General features: G+C 37.5%; 1 protein-coding gene across 3 annotated transcripts in view; it reads right to left on the bottom strand.

The window, feature by feature from the left end:
* Nucleotides 1–10,964, bottom strand: part of AIG1 (androgen induced 1) — a 237,631-nt gene extending 226,667 nt beyond the window's left edge. For 2 of the 3 annotated variants that reach the window (XM_055311010.1, XM_055311011.1), the window contains exon 1: nucleotides 10,774–10,964. In XM_055311010.1, coding sequence (XP_055166985.1) covers nucleotides 10,774–10,914 — 141 coding nt within the window. In that variant the 5' untranslated portion in view covers nucleotides 10,915–10,964. Of the gene's footprint in view, nucleotides 1–10,256; nucleotides 10,628–10,773 lie in introns of those variants that run through there. The other variant, XM_055311012.1, reaches the window with a different exon arrangement.
* Nucleotides 10,965–27,825: the final 16,861 nt, after the last annotated feature.

Genomic DNA, 27,825 nt, shown 5'->3' with positions numbered 1-27,825 from the left:
ACTTCTTATAGGGTTTAAACAATGAGGAGTACTGGCAGGAACTCAGACAGAGGAAGAAAAGAAAACTTGGGGTATTGTTTGGCTTACACAATCCCTGAAGAGTCCCCACATGCTGCATGAGCACCAAAAGTCACTGCTCTGGCCTAGCAGTGGTAGCCTGCCTCCCTGTTACTAGACTACAAGTTCTGTATTGTATCTGGTGACTTCTGTATACCTGGTCCACCCATGAAAATCATTCATTCCCTAAATGCACTCAAACTATGGAATTTAAATGCCATCTTGATTCTCTGAACAAGACCTGAGCTGACACAGAAGTGATCGGTTCTGGCATAGAACGCATGCTTTCATAATTTAGAAGAGGATATATCCCCATTCTATATGCATTTGTAATGTTCATATATCTTTTTTAAAATAGTGAAAATGGGGGCACCTGGGTGGCTCAGTCAGTTAAGCATCTGCCTTAGGCTCAGGTTGTGATCTCAGGGTCCGGGATCAAGCCCCACATGGGGTTCCCTGCTCAGCAGGGAGCCTGCTTCTCCCTCTGCCTCTGCCACTCCCCTTGCTTGTGCTCTCTCTCTCTCAAATAAATGAAATCTTAAAAAAATAAAATAGCAAAGATGTATTAGTATAATTACAAAGAAAAAGATGTGTAATGTTAACAGTCTTCAGACTCCTGATGTTGACTTCTGCTGTTGACTTTTCAAATCACTCATGACTCAGCTAAAGTACAATTTTAAGGCAAGACGAACAGAATGTACAAGCAAATCCATGATTATTATGTATACAAGATTATTCTTGCTTACTTTAACCATGTCAATTCTATTCTAATTAGGATGCTTTGGACAATTGAAGATTTATGACCCCAAATTAAATGTGCCTAATATCACTGATCTTTGTAACCATGGAGTCAAAGACAGCTAGTCACTTACATTTATGAGATATGTGAGGAAATATTTACAGGGCAGGACATTGTGAAGTTTAAGGACCTTGATTGATCAGTGGAAGTATTTCTATTCATAGTCTCAAGCAAGAATATAAAGAAATAAGTACTCCAAATATGGGAAAGTGTGTAAATTGATTGATTTAAAGTTAAGATAACCTCTTGATGACTTTAGCATAGCAATTCTGCTTCTAAGAATTTATCCAAAGAAAATAATCACAAATGTGTGTAAAGATTTATCTATTCATATATTCACTGAGATAATGAATACGAGCATCTGTATTAAGGAATATGCAATCATTAAAAATGATATTATGGAAGAATGTATAAAGGCAGAGGCAAATGTTATCAAAATACGCTAGATGGAAAAAGTAGGCATTAAAATTATATGTAAGCTACTTCTGGTGTCAGTCAAGATGGTGAAATCTGACTATAGCCTATCACCCTCACTAATTACAACTAAGAACTTAAAAGAATACAAAAGGCAGCTACCTGAGGACTTTGAAAAGTACCCAGAGCAGGTGGATTGGGAATTAACATAAAAACTTGAATAAGGACCAGTTCATGTTTTTTAATTTTCCTTTTTTCCTTAGATTTGACCTGAGGGCAAGCTGAGTATTGGAGCTGTACAGCAAGCACTGATAGCAAAAATTTCAGGAGAAATTCTTTCTAGCCAGAAGACTGGGAAGAAAATTCCCGTGTGCTAGAGATTGGAAAGGAGACCTTCCCCCGCCCACACTTTTCCTCCTTTCATTTCCCTCTGTTACAAAGCTGCCTTGGCAACAGTACAAGTATTTAAAACCCCAAGGAAAATCCATCTCTCTAGCCAGAGGAACTGGGAAAAAGAAAGCCCTCTTGTATGAAAGGGGGGGGGTATTTTTTTTTCTCTTGCTTTACCACTGTAAAGGCAGCCCCAATTGGTAGGACTACATGACAGTATGGAAGGCTAAAATTCTGAAAGGATTCCATCTTTCTGGCCAGAGGAACCAAGAAAAGGAGCATCTGAGAGCTGGAGTATATGGGAGAAGTCATGGAGAAAGAAGAGCTGAAAAAGGAAATTCTCAGCAAACTAGGAATAGAAGAAAATGTACTCACATTGATAAAGTGTATTTGCAACACGATTTATATAGTTCATAATTAATTGCAAAAGACTATTTTCTTCCTGAAAAAGAAATAAGGAAAGAGGATCCACTCTCACAACTTCTGTCCAGTATTGTACTTGAGGTCTTAACCAATGTAATAAAACATGAAAAAGAAATAAAAGCTATGAAGATTGGAAATAAAAAAAGAAAACTAGGGCAGCCGCGGTGGCGCAGCGGATTAGCGCCACCTGCAGCCTGGGGTGTGATCCTGGAGACCCAGGAGAGAGTCCCACATTGGGCTTCCTGTGTGGAGCCTGCTTCTCCCTCTGCCTGTGTCTCTGCCTCTCTCTCTCTCTCTCTCTCTCTCTCTCTGAATAAATATTAAAAGAAAAAAGAAAAAACAAAGAAAACTGTCTCTATTAGCAGATGACATGACTGTTCACATTAAAAAAAAAAAGAAATTTCCATGGAATCTATCAAAGCTCTTAGAATGAAGAAGTGAGTTTACCATCTCTATATACTATAAACTAATAAACAAAACAATACTATTTGTTTCAGTTACACATGGCAAGTAAGCACATGGAAAATTGTGCAACATTATTAGCCATTTCAGAAATGCAAGTTATAACTACAATGAGATATCACTACTCACCAATCAAAAATGACTAAAATGAAGAATAACATCAAATAACTAGCAAGAATGAGGAGAAACTGTATGGCTCACACATTGCTAATAGAAATAAAAAATGGTGTAACAACTCTTGTCCTGGGAAGTTTCTTTTAAAACTAAGTTTGCAACCACCATACAACCCAGCAATTGTCTTCCTGAATATTTATGCCAGGGAAATGAAAACTTATGTTCACATAGAAAACTGTGCATGAATGTTCATAGCTGTTTTATTCATAATGGCTCAAAACTGGAAACAATCTAGATGTCCTTTAAATGGGTGACTAGTTAAACTGTGGTACACTCATACCATGAAATACTACTCAGCAATAAAAAAGGAACAAACTATTGACAGATGCAACAATTTGGGTGAATCTCCAGAGAATTAAAAATCCAATTCTAAAAAGTCATATGCATAAAATTTCATTTATATAAGATCCTTGAAATGACAAAATCATAGAAAGAATTAATTTTTTTTGAAAAAAATTTATTTATTCATTTGACAGAGACAGCATGTACACACAAGCAAGGGGAGCTGTAGCAGAGAGAGAAGGAGAAGCAGACTCCCCACTGAGCAGATGGCCTGATGCAGGACTCCATCCCAGGACCTTGGATCATGACCTGAGCTGAAGGCAGATGCTTAACTGAGCCACCAGGCACCCCCGTATCTTGAACAAAACAACAGCAACAAAAAACAAGGGCCAGACCCATTAAAATAGAAGAAAGACTGACAATGCTATGTACTAATGAGGACACAGAGCAAGTGAAACTTTCATGCATTGCTAATGGCAATGCCACATGGCACATCCACTCTGGAAAATAATTTGGTGGTCTCTATCAAGTCAAACATATACTTTCCATATAACCAAAAAATTCCACTTCTGGGTACCTACAAAAAAAAAAAAAAAGGAAAAAAAAACCCTCACATTCATACAAAAACTTATATGTAAATGTTTATAGAAGCTCTTTTCCTAATCACCTCAAACTAGAAAAAAACTCAAATGTGCTTTAACTTATGAATGGATTGATAAAGTGGTACATCAATAACATGGAATACTACTTAGCAATAAAATGGAACAAACTATCAATATATACAACATGGATGAATCTAAAATGCATTTCACTAAATGAAAAGAGCCAGACTCATAGGCTATAGATGGTATACCTTATATATATTTTCTAGAAAGGTAAAACTATAGGAATAGAAAACAAACCTGTGGTCCTAGGGAAGGATTTGACCATAAGGGGTCAACATAAAAGAATATTTTTATGTGATTATGGTGCTGGCTACATGATTCTATGCATCTGTCAAAAAAAAATCACTGAATTGTACACCAAAAAGTGAATTTTGGTGTATGTTAATTTAAAGAATGAATGTATGCAAACCACATGATATACTGTATTTTTGTTTTCTCTGTATACACACACACACACACACACACACACACACACATATATGGCTCAAAAGGCAAATACCAAAATACTAATATTGGTATTTCTGAGTGACAAATATTTTTCTCTATAATTTAAAAATAACTTTGCAAAGAATGTAATTTTTTGTGAAATCTAACTATATATATGTACATATACATATATACACATACATCTGCAATCTGATTATGTATGTTTCTGTGTGTATATAAAGCTCTGAAATAAATACCATCTTGGGGTGGCTGGGTAGCTCAGTATCTAGGCTTCCAACTCTTGGTTTCAGCTCAGGTCATGATCTTGGGGTCTTGAGTTCGAGCCCTGTGTCAGCCTCGGCACTCAGCAAGGAGTGTGCTCAAGACTCTCTCTCTCTCTCCACCCTTCCCCAGCTCCTTCTCTCTCTTACTGTCTCTCTCCCAAATAAATAGATAAATCTTTTTAAAGCAAAAATAAATAAATAAATACCACCTTGAAGCACTAAAATACTATAATGAACAGAAAATTAAGGATCACTAAAATGTAATATACTATCTTCTCTATGGCTTTCTGTATTGTACAAATTCTCTATAATCCTATGTATTGTTTTTGATATTAAAATTTTAAATTATAACAGTCTCAGAGGTCTAAATTTAAGTCAATACAAAGGGGTGAGGCCATTGTCTGGCTGATTTTCTAGAATTCGATGCTTCTAAAGCACTGTAATGAATACATTCTATTTTTTCAAGCCTCAAAATGATAGTAATTCTTGCCACTTTGCAAATTCAAGCAGTTTCTCTGGTTATTCCTGATTAGCATATCTTGATCTAGCTTATCAAAGCTACCTTCCATATTTTGCTCCACTCCACAATGGATCTGATCAAGGGGGCCTTTCACATTCAAAGAGCGCTCTGTATTCACTGTATCCTGACACGACTGCCCTGCAGGTAAGAAATGGGCCCTTTAACTGTCTAGCCATAGGCTGCCAGACACAAAAGAAAGCGATGCTGTTATGGAATCTGAAGCAGTAAGATTTTTCCAAAAATGCTTGGGTCACAGGAACATCTGATTCAATATGGAAAATTGTATTATTGTTCACACTTCCACAGAAACATATGACATTTCAGGGGAACACAGCAAAACAAATGAAAACCCTCAAGAGCAGCTACCAATTTTGCTAAATGTTATACCAGACATGGTGGATGGTGGGGATGGGGAAAAAAAGTGACCTCAACTCGTGGTCAGGTGACTTTCTGTAATGTCAATAACATTTGCAACTAAGAAAGGGAATGGGTGATTCTATCATCAACTATTTTTCCCCCACTCTGACAAAACCAGGCCCCTATTTTATGTCTAACCCAAAAGAAACAGTTTGAAAGAGAGTGAAGAGGATTCTATGTGAAGTATTATACTCAACAATTCTTCCTCAGGTTAAAAAAAAAAAAAATTCATCCTTAAAGTTTATGTGCACATTTTAGGGTCAAGTTTAATTCTACTGGAAAAAAAAAAAAGTGCAGTTTTACCCTCTTTGTATAATATCCAAACAAAACAAACAAACAAAAAAACCCACCTAATTTTGTTCAGAGTACTCAATGAACTACTGGCCTCCACATGGCACTCTGTGGTTTTTGATTGGCAAAACTAAGTACCATAGTTACATAATGATACACAGAATCTCTTCTCAAGATATTTTATTTCCTATTTAAAATTAAGCCATGAACTATAGTACATAAGTAAATATAAGACAAACTTAAATGCTTTAGCTAGTATACTTATGCAATTAATTCTTTTTAATATTTTTTAAAACGTCAAAAATTCTTAGCATGTCTAAAAGCAAAAAAAAAAAAAAAATGTATCCCCCAGGTATACTTGACCAGTTTCTCCTCTTTGAACACCCCAAGGTTTTCAACATCTGAGCCCTTTTTTATTCTGCTCCCTCTGTGATTTTCTTAAATTCTTTTGCAATAAAGATTTAGAGAACAAAAATAAATATCTAGATTATATTATTTTAAGGCTCTACAAAAAGGCCTTCACCCAGTCAAAATATAAGACCATGGTTTTGGCTTTCATAAAATCACGATGTAAGAAACATAAATTTTAAGAATATTTCTATATATTCTGCTAAAAATCAAAGGCATTATCTATTATGCTATCCAATGTCCTTTATATGACAGTCTGAGAGAGAAATAGCCTTGAAAAGTCAGTACCTGGAAAGAACCACTCTATTTTTCCTGATAAATTGCTACACGCTTCCGCCTCCTTTATTCTAATGCTAGGGACGATGCAATCAAATATGTATTCTTTTTTGCCTTGGTTGCCTGAAGATTAGCTAAATTTGCTTTTGAATAGCAATAACCTATCCCGATAGGTTACATAGCCTAATACATATTTGTCTCTTTTATCTTAAAGTTGCAATTTTTTATGACATGTTTTTAATTATGCTATGGTAAAAGTCACCTTATATGTATTTTGAAATATGTTTTAAATTTAATTTTTTTAGATAACAAATGTCCAGTTCATGTTTTTCAAAGAGGTTGATTCCGATTCTATACCATATGCATTGAAATACAATTTTGATTGGTACATTTCAAAAGTCCCTGTTATTTTGAATATTTTAGGAAGAAACTGGGCAAGTACGCTCACTGAATATTTGGAAAGTTTCCATTTATTCAAATATTTACGAAACATCTATTCTACTCCAGCACTACTTTGAGGCCTCAACATACAATTGCCTTTTTCTTTTAATTTGTTTATTCTGGTTTTATTCTGATTCTTCATTTTGACTACCTTTGGAAGCAATCACTGCAAAACTTGGAGAATTATCCTTTAATCAGCAAATAAGTGAACGAGTCTATCATTTCAAGAAAATTCATTAGCTGTGATACTGGCTAAGGAAATAGACATTAGTTTATTTAGATTTTCTTTCCTTCTAGCTTATTTCTAGTTATGAGAGTAGTCTTCCTGGCATGGTCTGTTGTGTAACGATAGATTCCAAAATACTTCACAGTAAAGACCTAGTTTTTCCAATGCTGTTCAGTTTTGATAGACTCTCATACTGCCCATTGCTATGTCTCCTCTGCGTCGTTTTGTGGATGCAGGAGGCAAAAACCTGCATTTTGGTTAAAGCTAAAGCTAAAATTAACCAGTTACCTAATATACATAAAGAACTAGCTGAGTCACTGCATAAGTACAACCACATTTAAGTTTTTTTCTGGATCAGAGGGTTTAAAACCAAGTGTACTAGTTTTCTCTTGCTGCTATAACAAATTACCATAAATTCAGTGGCTTAAACAGCACAAATTTATTGTTTTATAGTTCTGGAGGCCAGAAGTCCAAAATGGGTCTCACTGGGCTAAAATAAAAGTATCAGCAGGACTTGGTTTCTTCTCGAGGCTCTAGAGAAGAATTTATTTCCTGTCCTTTCCGGCTTCTACACAACTCCCACACTCCCTGGCTTCTTGGCCCCTTCCTCCACCTTCTAACCCAGCAGCATTGTGCCACTCGGTGACTTTCTTTCACATTCACATCTTCTTCCAATCGACTCTTCCCTTCTGCCTCCTTCCATTTTCAGAATCTTTGTGATTACACGGGGCCATATGGATAATCCGAGACAACTGCCCTATTTAAGGTCAGCTGACTAGGGACCTTAATTTCCTTTGCCACATAACCTAACATACTCACCAGTTCTAGGGATTAAGATGTAGACATCTTTGAGGGCACCTCAAAGCAGCGTTCCATTTCTATTTACTAATTTGGATTTTCAAAATACTTTAGTCCTCCTACAGTTTTTCAATGCTAGGAAAAGAAGTTGTTGGGGAGGAACAATGTAAGATTACCAACAGTAATAACTTGTGTTTCGGTCCTTAGCCATGAGCTCTGATTCTATTGGGATGACTCTGATACTCAATGAAAGATAATGGATATAGCCAGAATAGCCACTGCCATCTGCTCCTGGATCCATGTAGCCTGAAACTCCTGACTTACATTCCGGGAAACTGATGCTGTGGAACATGCAATCAGACTGTGGCCTCCAGGATAATGTTCTGATGCAATCCAACTTGGCTAGAAAAAGGGGCTTCTCATTAAACTTTCAGAAGCTAAATCCTCCTCCAAAATTGTTCCAATGAGCTTAGAATCATTAAAATTGTCCAACACACTAAGTAATAACGTTTATAGTTTGTTTTAAACATGCAAAAAATAAAAGTAGCCTATTTTTTTCATGCCATTACTAAGGGCTGAGCAGGTGACTATTTCAACAACTATACAATCTATAAGCTCTAAAGCCTCTAAATCTCGAATAATTAAAAAAATAACACTTTGAATGAATGTTTTTATGAATATGTTCCAGACATACTTTCTCACAGGAATCCTTGACTAAAGATAATTATTGTATTTCAATCATAAGTCATAGAAAGTAAAAAGTCTGAATAACTGGCTGAAGGCCCTACACGGAATCTAAATATGAAACAAACTGAATCAAATCTGAATTTATGGCCTGAATTCTAGTAGATAAGTGTATATTTGTGGTGATTAAATACTTAAAACAGGCACGTCCAGTCATCAAATGCTAAAATATAAATCGTATGGCAGTTTACGTAGAGTCAAATTGGCTCTATTGTGGTATGATGTCACACAAAGGTCATGAGAGGTATACTGTTTCCTGAAAGCCTTGTTTTTTTAACACACAGTAAGCAATGCCAATGTGAGAAGTAGACATCTCTCACCCTTTTAACTGATACCCGCAATTTCTACCCCTCTCACCTGCTGACCTCCACCCTCACTCCCCCAAAACTATAGCTAAAACAAAGGTGCTTCTGAGAACTATTCATAGTTCCCATGACCCCGGTAGGATCTCCATCCATATTTCAGCTCAGCACTGCTTGTTGGCAACACTCAAGCAGGCCAACTTTGAGATCTGATTAAGGATTGGGATAGGTAGTGATCCAGGAGGACTTTTATTTGCATAGCCTCTAAAACAGAATTCCGAAAATCTATGCACATATTTTTAAATAACATCTAAACATTTTTAACATAAAGCACTTGAAAAAGGAACATGATTTCATATGCTCTGATACATATTTATCAGAACCTCAGGGCTGCAGATTTCACCATTCAATCTATGGAAAATGTCTGCTCCATAACATAATTGGCAGAGCCAATCCTCATTGACAAGCCAATCAACCCAATAAGACTTTCTGTCAAAACAAGTCTGACTTCGTTTTTTTCAGTCAAATGTGAAGATAGTCTTGGTGACAATCTGCATTCTGAATGCTAAAAAGAACAGATAAATACAGCACGGAGCCTTGTCATGTGCTCATCCCTTGGATGAATGAGGAAGAAGAAAGGAGAGCTGGCAGGCACCCATGCTCATAGGCAGATCAGTTTCAAGAAAGAGATGGAAGTTGAGGATCTGAAAACTAAAACCCTTGAAACCCTCTATGCCCTGGGAAGTCTTGAAGCCCAAAGGCATGTGCACAGTTTGGGAACTGCTGAGAAAAAGCACTTAAATTCTTCTCTGAAAGGATCTAACGTGAAACAAATATAAAGCGGTATTTCTAAACAAAAAGTCCTCTGACTGCATTTCTTTGAGGGACCCTAAGCCTTTGGAAATATCTTAAAACACGTATTATGTTCTCTTCATCAAAATGGAGAGTCCACAATTATAGATTATGATCTTGATTGTGCAGTCTACCTTGTGTATAATCTTGAATGGGCAGTTCTGTCATCCCAGGATTTGCTTCTACGTTTCCTCTAGGCCTTGGAATTCCTTGATTTGTTCTAACCCTCTATCCATATTTGGTCATTGGTGAGTGTGTGTTTCACCCAGTCTAAATTAGTCACCTTTCACCCTCAAGCTCCTAGATTTCACCCCGTATCGTTATTGGGCCTTATGCTCATATTCTTACGCTCTAGCCTTTTTAGTACCAGAAGCGGATAAGCTTTTTTTTTTTTTTTAAACAAACAAAACAAAACAAACAGAAACAACTGCAACTGCCAAGGCTATCCTATTGTGCCAACAGAGCTGCGTTTGCAAACTATTAACATACTTTTAAGTGGAAATATAAGGAGTGTAAAGTCATACTGGTAATGCATTTTGAAAACCTCTCCCCTAATGTTTCTGGGAGGAAAGTTAGAAGTAAATTACTGACAATGGGCAAGAAAAGAGATGCAAAGAAGACAACTTTATTAGGCGCTTTCTCTTCTTTACCAGGACTGTGGTCCTTTCAGAGCAAGGTCCAAGCGATTCGACAACACAATACCCAGCTTCCATCAGTTGCTGCAACTTGATCCCACGGTGAGTGCTCTGGAAAGCACGCTGAGGGCGAATGGGTCTGAGGCCACTCACGATCAAGGTCGTCTGATCCATTTGTTAAGCTGCGATTCTCTCCGAGTCACCTCTTAGCAGCAGGTCCGCGTTCCCCTCCAAACAGCCCACCACCTGGCTGTGCCCACCTCCGTTCGCGCCCCAGCCACCGGGTAACCGGTGGTCCGGAGGTGCTGCTGCGGGGGCAGCCAGGCCTTCAGACGCCATCACTGGGGAAGAGGCGAGGACACGGCTGGAGGCTGGAGGCTGGAGGCTGGAGGCTGGAGGCGCGCGCGCAGGTGCCCGCACCCACCCACCCCTGCACACACGCGGACTCGGTGCGGGGCGCACGGGGGAGGGGAGCGCAAGGCCTTACCAGATCAATGAACGTCAGGAATTTCCAGCTCCCGCCGTAGGTCTGATGCGAGGGCATCTCGATGGCCTTGTAGTTGCACAGGATAGAGCAGTAGGACAGCAGGATCGCCACCCGCAGCACCTGGCACGGGACGAGCGCCATGTTCGCGAGAGGCCCTGCCGGCTGGAAGGCGGGGCGCGGCGGGGCGGGGCGCGGCGGGGCGGGGCGGGGCGGGCGGCGCAGGCCGCGCGGGGGCGGGCGCCGGGGGGGATCCCTGGCTCGGCGCGGCGCGGCGCGGCGGGGGAGGCGGGGTCTGGGGCGGGCGCGCCCCGCGGGACGGCGACCGTGAGCGCCCGGCGACCTGCGCGGGAGGGCGGGCGGGCCCTAGCGGCGGCGGCGGCGGCGGCGGGGCGCCGTGGCGTCAGCTCTTTCGTCATCTCCGTCATTCTGCTCCTGGTCCGCGGGGCCCCGGGAGGCCGGGCCGGGGCGCCCCCTGGGCGTCAGGTGCGCGGGCTCCGAGGGCGGCGGGGCTCGGGGAGCGCGCGGCGGGGCGCGGCGGGCGGCACCTGCGGGCGGGGCGGGGGCGGGGCTCCGGGGCTCCGGGGCTCCGGGCTCCGCCGCCCGAGGTCTGTAAACCGCCTGCCCGTACGTGGTACGACAGGGCGGCCTAGGAACTTTGGGCAGGAGGTTCATAAACAAAAGGTCAAAAAAAAAAAAAAGGGTCATAGAGAAAGGGGTGTCAGGCAGGCAACTGTTTCTTGCTGCTTCGAAACATCTCGTTCTGAGTTTGGAAGCACAACTCGAGCGTGTGACTTAGTACTTGTCCTTTGAGGGTTAAACTGGCATTGCTCTCCCCCCCCCCTTTTTTTTTTCCTAACGTAGGACACCTCAGCTTAATGGAAGGAAAATAAATGCCTTCCAGTAAATGCTGTCGCAGTGAAGTCGCCTCAGCCCGTGGGCAGCATTTTTTTTTTTTTTTTAAATATCATGATCACATTTCAGCCAGCCAGATTCAGGGTCAGACTGTGAAAAGACAACATAGGTATTTCCTGTGGATCCATTTAAAACAGGTGTCCTCTCCACAAATAGTCTCTGAGTCAGTGAATGTGGAGTCGGGGGCAGGGAAAGCAGAGTGTTCGAGATAAAGAGAAAGTAGCAACTCAGGGATGTTTTCCTGAAAATTTCCAAACTCTAAGCCAAAATAGAGAAACCCGTAGGGTTTGTTTGTTTGTTTGTTTTGCCTTATAATTATACTAATAGACATTGATGTCAGGGGCACCTGCGTGGCTTACCTGGTTAAGTGTCTGCCTTTGGCTCAGGTCAGGATCCCAGACTCCTGCGATCCAACCCGGCATAGGGCTTCCTGCTCCCAGGGAGTCTGCTCCTCTCTCTCCCTCCCCCCACTCATATCTCTCTCTCTCTCTCTCGCTTACTCTGCCTGTCAAAAAAATAAAATCTTAAAAAAAAAAAAAAACGAAATTGGTATCACAGAAATCAAGGTAACTCCGAGAACATTCTACTAGCATAAAGTTATTCATTATCAATAATTGTAGTCCATGCAATGTGTTGCAATGTGCAACATGTCCACGCAAAAATTGGATCTATTTCTTTTTGTCGCGTTCTTAAGATTGCAAAGTGAAAAAGTGGATCTACTAAAGATCTTACTAGGTCCTTAACAAAGTTTTACAAGTTAATCTGATAGTCTCAAAGTTCGGTATACCCTTCCTGCCATACATTTTAGAAAACCATTAATAAAATTCTCATTCCCATCATTAGAAAATATAACATTTTCATAAAGTCATTTGAGATTTTAGTCTATGATCAGTTTCTTTTTAAATAAATAATTATAGCAGTCAAATAACAGTTTGAACCCATTCTAATGGGCTTGATTTTGTTATTTTGCATTTGATAATCATTATTAAATAGCTCTGTGGAGTTATTGTTTTGTTTGTTTGTTTTGTTTTGTTTTGTTTTGGAGCAGGAGATGGATATCTGTGGGCCAGAGGGAGATGGAGCAATTCTAAGCAAGAAGGCTTCAGGCCCAGGGTGGAGACCAACATGAGTATTGATCTCAATCTTGAGATCATGACCAGAGCAGAAATCAAGAGTCAGACACTTAGCCCACTGAGTCATCCAGGTGCTCCTGGAGGGTTTTTTTGTTGTTTTCTTTCTTTCTTTCTTTCTTTCTTCTCTTTTTTTTTTTTAATGAAACATCGGCATAAACTGTTACTCAAATATTTTATGGGATGTCAGTCTACAATTTTTGGAACTTCTTCTTGTTCACTGTTAGCATGTCCAGGTTGGGTTTTCCTTTTTTTTTTTTTTTTTTTGGCTTTTTATACCATATCTAATAATCTTAGTTATGTTTTACAGGTATTTTTTTTGTGCGTGTGTGAGAAAAATTTACACAGAGATTGTGTTTTTATAGTGTAAATGATATAATGGGATATTGCTCTTAAAATTTCACTCAGTAAAAGTAGCCTCATTTTAGGAACTGTAATACATTATTTACTGATATGTATTTCTATGGTAACTCTGTATTGAATTAGAGAATACTGTTTTTCACCATAGAGAAGAAATACCTGCATGTCACTTTTTTAGCTTTTTCATTCTACCACACAATTAGTGGTGATAAAGGAGAATACCTTTACCCAGTTGAGGTTCATAGAAATATGTTTCCCACTGAAAGATTTTAAGACCCTATCTTAAATTCTAGTTACCTTAGTGTTGTTTGACTATTGTAATAGCTTTTAACTCTTAGTATGTAGTGTATAGGCTGGACATACTCTTCCTTAAGAACTTCTAAAAACTGGTATAGTCTCTTTCTTTCTTTCTTTCTTTTTTCTTTCTTTCTGACATATTGGTGATGATAATCCTTGCTAATCTTGGAAATGACAAGGACCCCTGTGTCTCCCTTATGTTGTATTCCAAGTAGCCAACTTTATATAGCTGTGGGTCTTTGCTTAAAATTCAAAAGGAAGAATTGTATATATGCATACCCTTATAATAGTCAATGTTTATGCATTTCATTTGGTTCTGTGTTTGCATTAGATAAGCATTTTCTAACAATATCAATATATTTGAGCAAATCCTTTTCCCTCCATATTTGTCTGCACCACAAGGGTAAAAGTTGGGATGTATTTTTTGGACATGAGGAAAATACCCTTGGTGCTATAGAAAAGATCCCTTTGGGTTGCTTATTTTTTTCCTTTTTACAAAAGCAGCTTATGTGTGATATTAAAAAAGGAAGATTAAAAAATTACTCCTGCTCTCATCAACCAGAGAAAACACTACAAACATACAGCACAGACCAGTCTGTTTACAATACATACATAGCTACTTGTGACATACTATGTAACAATTTGCATCAAGCAACTTGTATTTAATAAGAACATTCTCTTTCTATTTAAAACTCTATATAAAAAAAAATTCTATAAAATCGGGGATCCCTTAGTGCCTGCCTTTGGCCCAGGGCATGATCCTGGAGTCCCGGGATCGAGTCCCGTGTCGGGCTCCCGGCATGGAGCCTGCTTCTCCCTCTACCTCTCTCTCTCTCTCTGTGTCTAACATGAATAAATAAATAAAATCTTTAAAAATAAATAAATAAATAAATAAATATATATATATATAAATAAAACTCTATAAAATAATGCCTAACAATTGCATAGCATGACATAATATGAATATCATATTTTTCTTAAACTTTTCTCTGTTTTTGACATTTAGATTGTTTCCAGGTTTTCTTTTGTCACTATAAATTCAGTGTAATGACAGCATTTTGAATTGAGAAAGTCACTTTTTAAGCATTATTTATAGCTAAAACCCATTTAAGAAACCACTCTTTTATCATCTAATGTGTGTGTTTCTTTATAAATGTTTATATGAACTGAGGTGCCAAGGAGAGCTGTTTTGCCTTAGAAGGCAGTTGGGAAAGATTAAGATCTAAATAAAAGGTATTCCTACGTGGCTCAGTCAATTGAGCATCTACCTTTGGCACAGGTCATGTTCCCAGGGTTCTGGGATCAAGGCCCACATCAGGCCACCTGCTCAGTGGGGAGCCTGCTTCTCCCTCTCCCTCTGCCTGTTTCTCCCCCTGCCTGTGTTCTCTCTCTTGACTGTCAAATAAATTTTTAAAAATCTAAGTAAAAGAAGTAGGTAAAAAGTCATACTTTTTTCCAACAGTTGATGCTCATTAGAGATTTTTAAAAATTACCTTAGATATGAAACTCAGTACCATTGCATTTCATTAGTCAGATTTTTTTTGCTATTAAGTAGGAAGAGTAGTTATTTACAAGCTAAATGAGCAGCAGCCATTACAGTTGTGCTGATATTGCTGGTCACAGTAGTTTTCACAGATTTAAAAATGGACTGTGTTTGCTATAGAGAACTCTACTAAATTATGAGATTGGTAAAAACAAAGGATTCTATGGAAAGCCACTGAAAAGCTATAGAAAAGATAGTGTTGAGATTATGCACAAATCACCAGGTAGATCACATATAGATCTGCAACATTCTCCCTACTCCCTGAAGTCTGTCAGTGCATTTGTCAATGATACTCATCTTGCTTGGGACATATCTTTGTGTGCATGTATCCAGATCCAGCACATCCAGCAGGACTTGGCATAAATCTACTTTAACTTTCCCTCTTCAGGGGCACCTGGGTGGCTCAGTTGGTTGACTGTCAGACTTTAGATTTTGACTCCGGTCATGATCTTAGGGTTGTGGGATTGAGTCCCACATCGGGCTCTTTGCTTGTTGGAGAGTCTGCTTGAGATTGTCTCTCTCCCTCTGCCCCTCTCCCCTGCTCCCATGTGTATGCTTGTGTGTTCTCTCTCTCTCTCTCTCAAATAAAATCTCTCTTCAGGAAAGATGTGGTCTTCCTGCTCTGAACAATCTACTTGGATGACTTACTGGTGATTCAAAAACTACATGTACTTATTGTACTTATTATTTCCTTCTCTGGACACTCTGCAGCATTCCTCTTCTCTGGTTACAGCACCAACATGTTATATTAGAAACGTCAGGATGGAGCCAGATGGCCTAGAGGTGCCAGTTTCTTAATACTAAAGTATCTCTGGAAATATGGCAAGCTGTAGGTAACTCATTCACCAGAATTCTCAGGGAGGGGATGGAGCATTGTTAGAAGAAACATTTTCAGAAACAACTTAGGTGATACGATGACAGATAAGAGAGATCTACAGGATCTAGAGTAACAACAAATCATTGCTAAAATTATTCTCCCCAGTGATGTCAGGGTAATTACATACTTTTGGTTTGCTGGATGAACTATGTATAAGAGTTTGGGACTAGAACTCAATTTCTCTGGGTCGTAGAGGTGAGAGGGGCTTTCTGCCCCATAGCCTTCAGCCTCTATTCTAAACAAATATCAAGCAGACATTTAAAGATATCTCAGCTGTCTTAAGCTCAAATCTTTCAGAGGACAGGCATGTAACATAATTAAATAAAGCTAATTGTAAGTTACAGTGCATAATTTGGTCTATTAAAAACCAGAATAAATGCCTGTGTAAATGCATTGCAATTAAAATTTTGCAAGTTTGTGTGCCAACACACACACACACACACACACACATCTGTATGCTTGTGTCAGCTGTAGGTAGGGACTTTTTAATTATCATTTTGAAAGAGTGCCATGTTAACATCTTATCCAGGGTGTCCAAAATAACTGTCACTCAACTCCTCCTCATCACCTATAAAAGTTAAGGCTACTTTGGCTGTAATTGACAACTCTATTCCTTGAAGCAGGATGAAGGAAAATATGAAGATGAGTGAAAAGAGCGTATGTACACTGTCCCTTAAGGAAGATTTATAAAAGATGCCACATGATTCCACCTTCACCTCATTAGCCAGCACTCTTCCACATGGCCACAGCTAGTAAAAGCCGCCTCCATTCTGGGTGGTCATGTACCCAGCCCCAAATCAGGGTTCCATTAGTGTGGAAAAGGGATGTTATGGGTTGACTTTCCCCCCCAAAGAATGTATGTTGAAGTTCATATCCCTACTACCTCAGAAAGTGGTCTTATTTGGAGATAGGGTCATTGCAGATGCAATTAGTTAAGATGGTATCATACTGGCAGATGGTAGATCTTTAAGCCAATACAACTGGCGTCCTTATAAAAAGACAGAGTCACTCAGGAAGAATGCCATGTCAAGATGGAGGCAGAGCCTAGAGTCATGACAAGCCAAGGAATGCCAAGGAGTGCAAACTGTCCCCAGAAGCTAGGCAAAGGTTGGAACAGGTTTACCTTCATGGGCCTTAGTAGAGACCAACCCTGCTGACACCTTGATTTCTAGGCTCCAGAATTATGAGACAACAAATTTCTGCTGTTTAAGTCCTCCAGTGTGTGGTACTTTGTTAATAGCATCTCTAGGAATTAAAAAAAAAGAGGTGGGGGGATCCCTGGGTGGCTCAGCAGTTTAGCGCCTGCCTTCAGCCCCGGGTGTGATCCTGGAGTCCTGGATCAAGTCCCACATCAGGCTCCCTGTGTGGAGCCTGCTTGTCTCTCTGCCTGTGTCTCTGCCCCCCCCTCTCTCTCTCATGAATAAATAAATAAAATCTTTAAAAAAAATAGCATCTCTAGGAATCTAATACAAGAAAGAAAACAAACATTGGGAGACCACTACCAGTTTCTACCACAACATCCAACTGATAGTTAAATTCTAATAATATTTTTTCTCTGCAACATTTGTCATATCTGAGGCTTAATTTCTACTTATACCACTATTACCTTCTGAAATAAACTCTGTTACTTTTGCCTCTATCCTTGGATCTCCACACCACCGTTATCACTGCCACTAGAATTATCTTCCTGAAACCGTAGGTCAGATTACATCACTCCTCTCATCAAAAATAGTGATTTCCCATGGCCTTCAGGAAATCCCACTTATAATGGTGCTCAATGTCTTCCATAGTTTATCTGAGATATTGGCCCTGACATCCATAACCTTAACTCAGTGTTTCAACTAACATGAGTATACCTTTTAAAATATTTTGTATTGGGGATCCCTGGGTGGCTCAGCGGTTTAGCATCTGCCTTCAGCCCAGGGCATGATCCTGGAGTCCCGGGATCGAGTCCCATGTCGGGCTCCCTTCGAGGAGCCTGCCTCTCCCTCTGCCTGTGTCTCTGCCTCTCTGTGTCTCTCATGAATAAATAAATAAAATCTTTAAAAATAAATAAAATAAAATATTATGTATCCCATTATCATCGGAATACTTATTTTCCCCCAAAACACAACATTTATTTTTACTCTTCTATGCTCCTTGGGTATAAATGATTCATATCACTTTCTTCATCTATTGAAAGTCTATTCATCTCTTAAGGCTCAGCTCTGACAGAACTCTTCCAATAATGCAAAGACGTGCCATTTGAAATGCCCTTTCACATTATACTAAATGGCAATTGTAGCATGTTTTGATGGGGCACCTCAGGAGCATCACTGGGACAGCATCATCACCCTCCTGGCAGGGGATTGCCCTAAGATGCCCTTCACGTGGAAGTGGCCAATTCACTAGGGATGCGGCTGTCACAGAACATTCTTTCTCTTGTGTAAGATGGAAAGCATATTTCTCAATAGTTTGAGATTCCATGAAGCAGCTAATTAAACTATTCCTTGGGTCCCAGACTCTTTGTCCATAAAAGGCAAGACTTTGGGGGAACTATGAGCCTCTGCAGTCAGACAGTATTACAGAAATGTGGAATGCAGGGATGGTGGGATGGGTAGCTACTTCTTACCATATAAAGCAACCTTTTCCAAGAATTAAGGGCAGCTAAAATGTCTGCAGTCCATTTATTGGCCCTCTGTGTTAGTTATCCTCAGAGCTGGTTAAAAGTCCAGTTTAGAAGCTAACATAATAAACATCCAGTACAAAAGAAGAGTTTGACCAAATTAAACCAAACACCATCATTTTGTTTTCAGAAAACAGATTTGCCATGAGAGATGGTAGCATTAAGCCATCCAGCCAAGTGCCGGAAGCCAGATTAAATTATCTGTGAAGTTGGCCAACCAAGAGCAGAGAGAACTCCCGCCTCCCTCAACCCGCAGGAAAACCTTGGGAGCCAAGCAGACCTGCTGGAGCCAAGGCTAGTTCTGACACCTCGTCCCCGGAGCTGGGCATCCACTTTCCATTCTTCGCAAAAATTCATGTGTCAAAATTAGCAGGTGAATTGTTCACATCACTGACACCTGCAGTCTGAACACAGAAGAAGATAAGACACCTGTAAGGATCTTTGAAAGGTTATCTTTGAAGACAATGATCTGTTTAGGCCATGCCATGATTCTGAGTAAGGATGGAAATTGCTGGAAGGACTTCTAAGGAATATTTTGCTAACACCGCTTTTCCCTAGTCTTATTTTTCCTGTTTCACAGTGATATGATGATTAGAACTTTAGTAGCCATTTTCTCAGTATGAGGAAAATAACCAGAGATATTGGCCCTGACATCCATAACCTGCCAAGCCAATGCCAATAGCAGCCTGCCTCCTTGCAGACTTCTTACGATATGGGAAAAATAACCCCCTATTTGCTTAAAGCCATGTATTAGGGTGTTTCATTACATGCAGCTAAATGATGGTACAGATAGGTAATTGGGGTTATTTCTTGGCATGCTTTAAAAAGTGCTGAATCAGAGGATAGGATAGTACTAAGACCAGAATTTAAATTTATATATTTTATTAATTTAATAAACACTCAGGTAATACTGTAGGCCAGGCTTTAATCTAAACACTTTACAAATATTAACTCATTGTCTCCTCACTAAGGATGGTTACTATTATTATCCCCATTTTAATTAAGAGCAAATGGAGGCATAGAGAAAATTAAGTAAACTGCCCAAGAAAGATCATACAGCCAGTAAATGTCAAAGCTAGGATAGAAAACCAAGTTTTGAGGTTCTTAATCACTATATCATGCCAGTCGGTGCATATCCCATCCCAGGTTCTAATTCCCCTTCTGCTACTGATAAGCCATGTAATTAGGGTTGTGTTTCCTAAGAGTTTACAGTTTTGACACCCCTCCTTCCCCCAACTGCCTGCTGCCCCCACACTGATATCGGACAGAAACATATTGGGCAGAAACAACATCTGTATTTCAGCATCTTTGTCGATGCCATTATCTGATTCATAAGGATGGGAAAATTTGAGATAAGACTCCCACAGGCCCACAAACCACTTTATAATAACCTTCATGAAACTTCCATTACTGACAATCTTTGTTATCATTTGACCATATCATTTAATTTCATAGCACCGAAGTCATCTGAAGTTATCTTTGACAAACTTGAGCTCTATCTTCTTTAAATGAATGCTTCATCAATACCTATTTATGCCTCATTTCTCCATTATTCCTTTCACAAAAACTACATCTGATTCCGGATTTATCCAATAACTATATTCAGTGTAATTTATTTTCAAGAATTGTGTAGTGATGTTCCTTTAAGTTTTACCTATATTGATGGATTATTTTCTTTCAAAATAGCCTGCTCTTCCACCTTAATATTTATTGGAGGCCTGACATCTTTATATTGACAGTCGCAGAATGACTCTTCTATTTGGAGGAAACCTTAAAGATCAACTGTTCTAGGTCCTTTGTTTTACAGATGATGAAACAGGCTCTGAAATTTAAATGACTTGCCTAAAGTTACTGGCAGAGCCAGATCTAAAACTTTCCTTAGGGCAACTTTTTCTTTCCTTTTTATTTTATTTACATTAATAGATTTAATTTTTAAAAAAAGTTTTAGGTATACAGAAAATTTGAGCAGAAAGTCTCCATATACTCCCTCTCTCTCTGCCACACACAGGTTCCCCTACCATTAATATCTTGCATTAGTGTGGTACATTCATTAAAATTGATGATTATTACTGATTAAAGTGTGTATTTACATCAGGGAAAACTAGAGGTGAGTATCTCTCATGAATACAGATGTAAAAATCTTCAACAAATTATTAACAAATCAAATTTAATAATGTATAAAAAATTATACAGCATGACCATGTGGGATTTATGCTAGGCATGCAAGTTTTGTTCAACATTCAAAAATCAGTTAATGTAATCCATCACATCAACAGGCTAAAGATATAAATCATATAATCAAATCAATAGATTCAAGGAAAAAAAGCATATGACAAAATCCAATGCTCATTCATGCTAAAGAGTCTTTGCAAACTATAAACATAGGGAAACTTCCTGAACTTATTAAAGAACATTTTTTATTTTTTAAGACCCTTCAGTTAGCATTAACACAAATGGTAAGAAATAGATGCTTTCTCCTTCAGATCAAGAGCAAGACAAGGATGTTCTCTCTTATCATCCCTACTCAACATTGAACTGAAAGTCCTTATTAATCAGTCCTTATATAATACATATAAATGGGAAAATGAAATAAAAGTATATAGATCAGGAAGGAAGAAATAAAGCTTTCTTTGTTCAGATGATATGAATTGCTTATCTAGAAAATCCCACAGTATAAATCAAAAAACTCTTGGAACTAATAAATGATTATAACAAGTTTTTCAAAATGCAAGGTTAATATGCAAAAGCTTATTCTTTTTCTGTATAACAGCAACAAAGGTTGAAATTTGAAAGTAAAAAATAAGACACTGTTTACATTAGTACCAAAAATGAAATACTTAGGTGTGGATCTAACAAAATACATACAAGATTGATATGAGGAAAATTGCAAAATTCTGATGAAAGAAATAAAAGTATCTAAATAAATGGATAGTCCATGCTTATATATAGGAAGACTCAATACTCAATACTGTTAAGATGTCAATTCTTTCCAACATCATATGTCTATTCAATGCAATTCCAATCAAATATCAGCAAGGTATTTTGTAAAGCTATTTCAAAAGTTTATGGACCTAGAATAGCCAACAAAAACAAAGTTGGAGGACTGATACTACCTGACTTCAAGACTTATTATAAAGCTACAGTCATCAAGACAGTATGGTGTTAGAGAAAGAATAGATCAATGGAGCAGAATAAACCTACAAAAATACAGTCAACTGATCTTTGATAAAGGAGCAAAGGCAATTCAGTGGAGAAAGGAGTCTTTTCTAGTTTTGCTGGAAAAACTTGATGTCCACATAGAAAAAGAAATGAACCTAGACACAGACCTTACACCTTCCACAAAAAATTAACTCAAAATGGAACATATTCCTAAGTGTAAAATGCAAGACTATAAAACTTACCACTAATCACAAAGTTTATCACAAAATATAAAGCATACTAAATGCTATAGCTTTCCCCTAACATCCCAAATCCCTACAGTCCCCTAAAAATACAAAATTAAAGAAAAAAATCTAGAACCTTCCTGGAAGATTTTTAAAGGTGCCTCTTTGGATCAGAAGCTATAACGAATAATTGAAAGATGAAAAACAAAGTCAAGTGAAGAAGAGGAATATGGTCAAAATGCATAGGGAAAAGTTTTTTAAAAAGAGTTCTTCATGCCCTGTGTAGGTGCAGTAGTCAGAAAGGCATCAACAGTAATGGATTGTGTGATTAGTTGGGGTAATTCAACAAGAGCAACCAGGTGAGTCAACCCCTATGCATGCCCCTAGCCCCCACAGGGCAGGCAGTGACCTTCAGGTGGAAGCAGTGTCCAGGCTGTATGGACCAGTGTGCTCTAGATAAGGAACTGCCATTCCAGGTGCTACTGAGTACTCAGAAGAGGATGTTAACCCTTAAATGCATTTATTAAGAAAGCAATATTTAAGGTAAACTTTCAACCTAGTAGCAAAGAAAAAAAAAAGAAAGAGAAAAACCAAATAGAATAGTTTGAAAAGTTTAAAAAGACCAATGAAATGACATAAACTCTGGCAAAATTTGCTAATATTTAGTTTGAATTTCTGTTTCCAAGTACATAAATTAGCTTGGCCTCACTTTGCATTTTCAGTCCTGTGATTGCATTTAGTGTTAAGATTATAGGATGAACTGGGTAGTTTTCCCTCTTTTCTAATTTTGTTTTTATATATTTGGTATAATACAAAGATTATCTATTTCTTGATGGCTTGCTAAAAACTTGCAAAACTACGTATGTATAGAGCCTCTTGTGCCATGAGTGGTCAAAGACTATTCTGAATAGAAGTTTAATTTTCTTAATTGTTAAATTTTTTATTTCTATTTGGGTCAATTTCATGAAGTGCATTTTAAGTAAACTTGTCCATTTCACCTAATTTCTCAAAATCTTTAGTATAAAGTTATTGATATATTAGCTCATGATTTATTAATTCCCTATCAAATCTGTATTATGTATCATTTCTAATATCATTGTGACTTCTTTTTCTTCTTGATAAGTCCTACTGGAAAGTTTGTCTTATTAGTATTTTCAAAATCTAATGTTTTTATTTATTTTTTTTCTTTACACTTATTATTTCTTAGTTTTACAATCTTTAGGTGTGTTGTTTTCTTTTGTAACTGAGTTGAACACTTACCTAATTTGTTTCCAATAATTTGTTTTTTAAATAAATTTCTCTTTACCTTAAGCTATATCATTCATGATTTGGTATGTGGATTTCTAATTTCAGTGCATGAGGGGGTAGATGCCATGATTTCTGTTATGATGATTCTTATAATTTGAAGATATTTCCTTGGTGACATCTGAATATTGGTAAATGTTCAATGTATGATTGGGAAGAATTTATACTTCTTGTCTCCCTTTCATAGATCAAATACGTTATATCTTTGAATGATTTAAACATATTAATATTCAAGTCCTTTTCCAATGAGTCTAATATTTTTGCTTTGTCAGGAATTAACTTTTCCATTTGTTGGGTCTATGATTTATCTTCCATGATAATTAAGTACTTCACTTGTTCTTGGGCCATATTATTGAGCAGTTTTGTGTTGCTTTTGGCCTGGTTTTATGGATCCAATAATTTTGAAGGAATTTCTACATAGTTTTATTATCCTGGCTCTCTGAAGCCATGTGAATGTATTTTGTCCTAGGCTTCAGGTAGGTAGCTTGATTTATTCTAAAAATCCAGCTGAAGAGTGGAGAATTTCCAGTCCATATTCACAGAAGTGTCAGGGGTTTCCTGTTCTCTGCTTATGCAAGAAATCCAGTGCCAGCAACCTTGATTCTGATCCATCAAGAGCTTAAAATCCCCAACCCTGGAGAAGCCCCCAGATGATGTTATGGATCCCCAGAAAATATAGCTACTATAGAAAACAAGCTCACATATAATAAGTATAGTATGGTACTAGCCACTAGTGATAGAATACAAATGAATAGAACAGGAGTTGAAAGAATATACAACAAACCAATAACTAAAGAATTTTTTTTCATGTAAGAGAAGGATTCTATACAGATATATTAGATAATGCTTAGTAATTACTTTTTCCAATGTTCAAATAAACATTAAAAAAATCAAATGAGTGTCTGTCAGTGTGAGTAGTTCTATTTATTCTGTTACTTATATATATTGTCACATGTATGTGACAAAAAATGGATTAAGTTTTCCATTTGATTTTATTTCCAGATATCCCCTCCCTTTATTTTTTGACTTTTTAAATTTGTATGTTTTATTTTTATTGTTTGAGTCCTCACATCTGAAACAAATATTATAGTTTATTGATAGAAACAGTGAGCTATTATTTCAAAAACTGTAAAAACAAAACAAAATGGACAAACCAACTAACCAATCTCTGGTAAATCTAGCCAAAATAAGCCCAAGAAAACACAAACATAATATTAGCAAAGAAAAGGGATGTAAAACGAAAATAATAATTTTAAAATAAAGTTTATTTCCTGTAAATAAAAGCTTCAAAAAGATGTTTTTGTTGGAAAATACAAACAACTGGATTTGGCTGAATAAACTCTAGTAAGTCTAAATTGATTAATATTCATTGAAAAGCTAAAAATTTATGAAACATCCAGTAAAATGGCTCTGGGCCCTGTTAGTTTTCTCAAAAACCAAAATTATCAACTAATTAAAGTTAAAATCTATATTATTTAACTGCTGCAAATCTCTTAAAAGCATCCTTTGATACAATAAACTTGATAAATTTATCACATGATAATGGCCAATCTCTCTGATAAACACAAATTCAAATGATCTACTATGAAATATCAAATCTGCAGTACATTAAAAGAGTAATATACTTGATCAAATTTATTCAGGAACACAAAAATTATTCAATGTTAGAAATATGAAAATTTAATTTTAGTAGATAATGAAAAGGCATTGTCTAAGTTTCAAAATTATTTCTGATTAAAATTCTTAGTGTGCTGTGAAAGAAGCATACTTTCTTAATTTGGCAAGGAATATTTTTTAGAAATCTTAGCAAATATAATGTTTAGTAATGAAATATCCAAAGTAATAACACTAAAGTCATTAGTTAAATTTTTTTTTTCTGTTACTACTACTATCAGTCAACAATGTTTGGAGTTTCTAGCCATTGAAAAATGTAAGAAAAAGAAATAAAGTATTTATATTGGGGAAAATGTACAATCACTTTACCAAAAATTATGTAACTTCCTTGGAGCAAAACCAAGAAAATTATTTGACATATTAATAGCAATGGAAAATAGGCATAGGAAAACAATCAATTCAAGATTAACACACCAAAAATCAATAACACGTCAGAAAATGAAATGCTAGAGGTGACTTATTAACAACACTAATAAACATAAGTAGAAATAAATCTAACAAAAAATTCCATGAGCTCTTTAATAAAATATAACTGAAATGCAAAAGAAACATCATATTGGGGAGACAGTATGAATGACAAATTATAACAAAGTTATGACCACTACAACTGAAAAATAAATGTAGCATCTTCAGAACATTGAACATTAATTTTAAAGTTCATTTAGAAAATAAGATCAACCAAGAAAAATATGAAAAAGTTTAATGAAGTCTAGTCCTGTAATGTAGTAGGACATGTTACAAAAGTAATAAATGTACCATGAGAAAATAATGTTTATGTGGGGAACACTTTGTGAAATAACATCATGATAAAAACCATGAAGAAGATGAACAGAAGGGACCATATAAACGTGTACAAGACAAATGGCAAAAGGAGAGAATTTTTTTAATTAATTAATTTATTCATGAGAGAGGCAGAGACATATGCAGAGGGAGAAGCAGCCTCCCCACAGGGAGCCTGATGCAGGACTTGATCCCAAGACCCAGGATCACACCCTGAGCTGAAGGGAGACACCCAACTGCTGAGCCACCTAGATGTTCCCAAAAGGAGAGAAATTTAAAAATCAATATGTTAAATTCTAATACAAATCTGTGAGTAAAGAAAAACTGCATTAAAGAAAATACACAAAAAATATGAACATAAAATTCACCAAACAACTACAGATAATTGTGAAACATGATTTTAAAAATGTACTCAAGGGGAACCTGGGTGGCTCAGTCAGTTGAGTGTCTATCTTCATCTCAGGTCATGATCTCAGGGTCCTGGGATCAAGCCCCATGTTAGGCTCCTGTTCAGCGGTAAGCCTACTTCTCCTTCTCCCTCTGCCCCTACTCCTGCTTGTCCTCCCTTGCCCTCTTTCTAATTATTTAAATAAATAAATAATTTTTTAAAAATGTACTCAAACTCACTAATAACTAAATAAAACTAAATTTCACTTAACACTGGTGAAGACTAAAAGGGAAAAAAGTTGGCAATACGATGTATGACTATAGGGAAATAGAGATTTTCATATAATCCTGCTGGAAGTATAAATTGAAATAATATATTTTCCTAGACACTTTTCTCTTAGGAATTTACCCTGCAGAAATATTGCCTCAAGTAATCATAGACACATGTATAATTATGTTACCTTCAGCAAAAACATAATCCAAATATCCATGATTGAGGGACTGGTCAAATGAATTATGATACCTCCATATAATGGAATAGCACACTACACAGTTATTATAAACAACGGGATGACTGTGTGTATTGGTACAGAAAGATGCCCAATATACATTGTTGAGTAAAAAAGCAAGTGCAAGTTACACATACACACTTGTGATGTATTTTCGGTAGTATGTTTACATACATGTCTGCATAAACACAGTAAAAAAAGCTGGAAGGATAGATACCAAATGCTATCAGTGATTTTCTCAGAGGGAGGGGGTGGATATTTTCATTATTTTCTTCCTTCTCACTAATTTTTTCAGTAATGCCTGTGCTATTATGTTAGAAAATATAAAACAAAGAGAAATGAAAACTAAGAATATATGCTATAAATGGGGATTCAAAGGTAAACTTGTGTCTAGTTCTGACTTAAATGCCTGAAGAGAAGAACTTTTGAAAGAAAATTACTTAGTCTAGTCCTAAATATCTGGAATTGGATAGGTTTCACAGAGATTTTTACTCTGCTTCTCCATTAATTTCTCTAGGATTATCTACTGTGCTGATTGATGGTGAGTCCAAAGGGCTGTGTCCAAGGTCAAAATGCCAGCATGAGATGCCAGAGAGTCACCAAGCCCCAAGCCAAATCCAAGTGCTGTAGCAGGATCCCCCAGTCAACAATATCAGGAACTCATGCCCGCCAAGGCAACAGTCTGACCTATTGAACCACTCTTCAATCATCTCTAGTCTTCCGTTGTTTCATGAACCATTGCTGAAAGCCAAGGAAGATGAGAACAGTTCCTATCAGGAAAATCACCTAAGACAGCTCCTAGGTTGGGCGGAACAGATGCTCTAAGGAAGTGAAAAGATATGCTTAATGTAGAAGGACATAGACTTGTAGGGAATGGAGAGGATATTAGAAATTAACTTCTGTAGCTCTTTTGGAACACAAATCACTTGAGATAGAAGCAGAAATTCCCTTAGAGAAAACTGCTGCAAATAGACTGCAGCCACAAAATAAAGAATAGTCCAGAATATATGGGCAAGCAGGCCTGTCCCTACAAGTAACTGTATATTCTTATGGCCTCTCCTTCAAGGCTAACAAATTTCATTTCCTTTACAACTTTATAACTCTTCAGAGAGATGATTTTAAAAAACAACACCACTGTCTACACTATTAAAATTTTAGCGCACAGACACACTTGCAAGACGGGATTAGATGGGAGGGAAATCCACATGGTAAGTAAAATTATTTTATAAA

This window comes from Nyctereutes procyonoides, unplaced genomic scaffold (genome assembly GCF_905146905.1).
Source record: "Nyctereutes procyonoides isolate TBG_1078 unplaced genomic scaffold, NYPRO_anot_genome, whole genome shotgun sequence".
Lineage (NCBI taxonomy): Eukaryota > Metazoa > Chordata > Mammalia > Carnivora > Canidae > Nyctereutes > Nyctereutes procyonoides.
The sequence above is the reverse complement of the archived record's forward strand: the minus strand, read 5'-3'. Positions and strand labels throughout refer to the sequence as shown.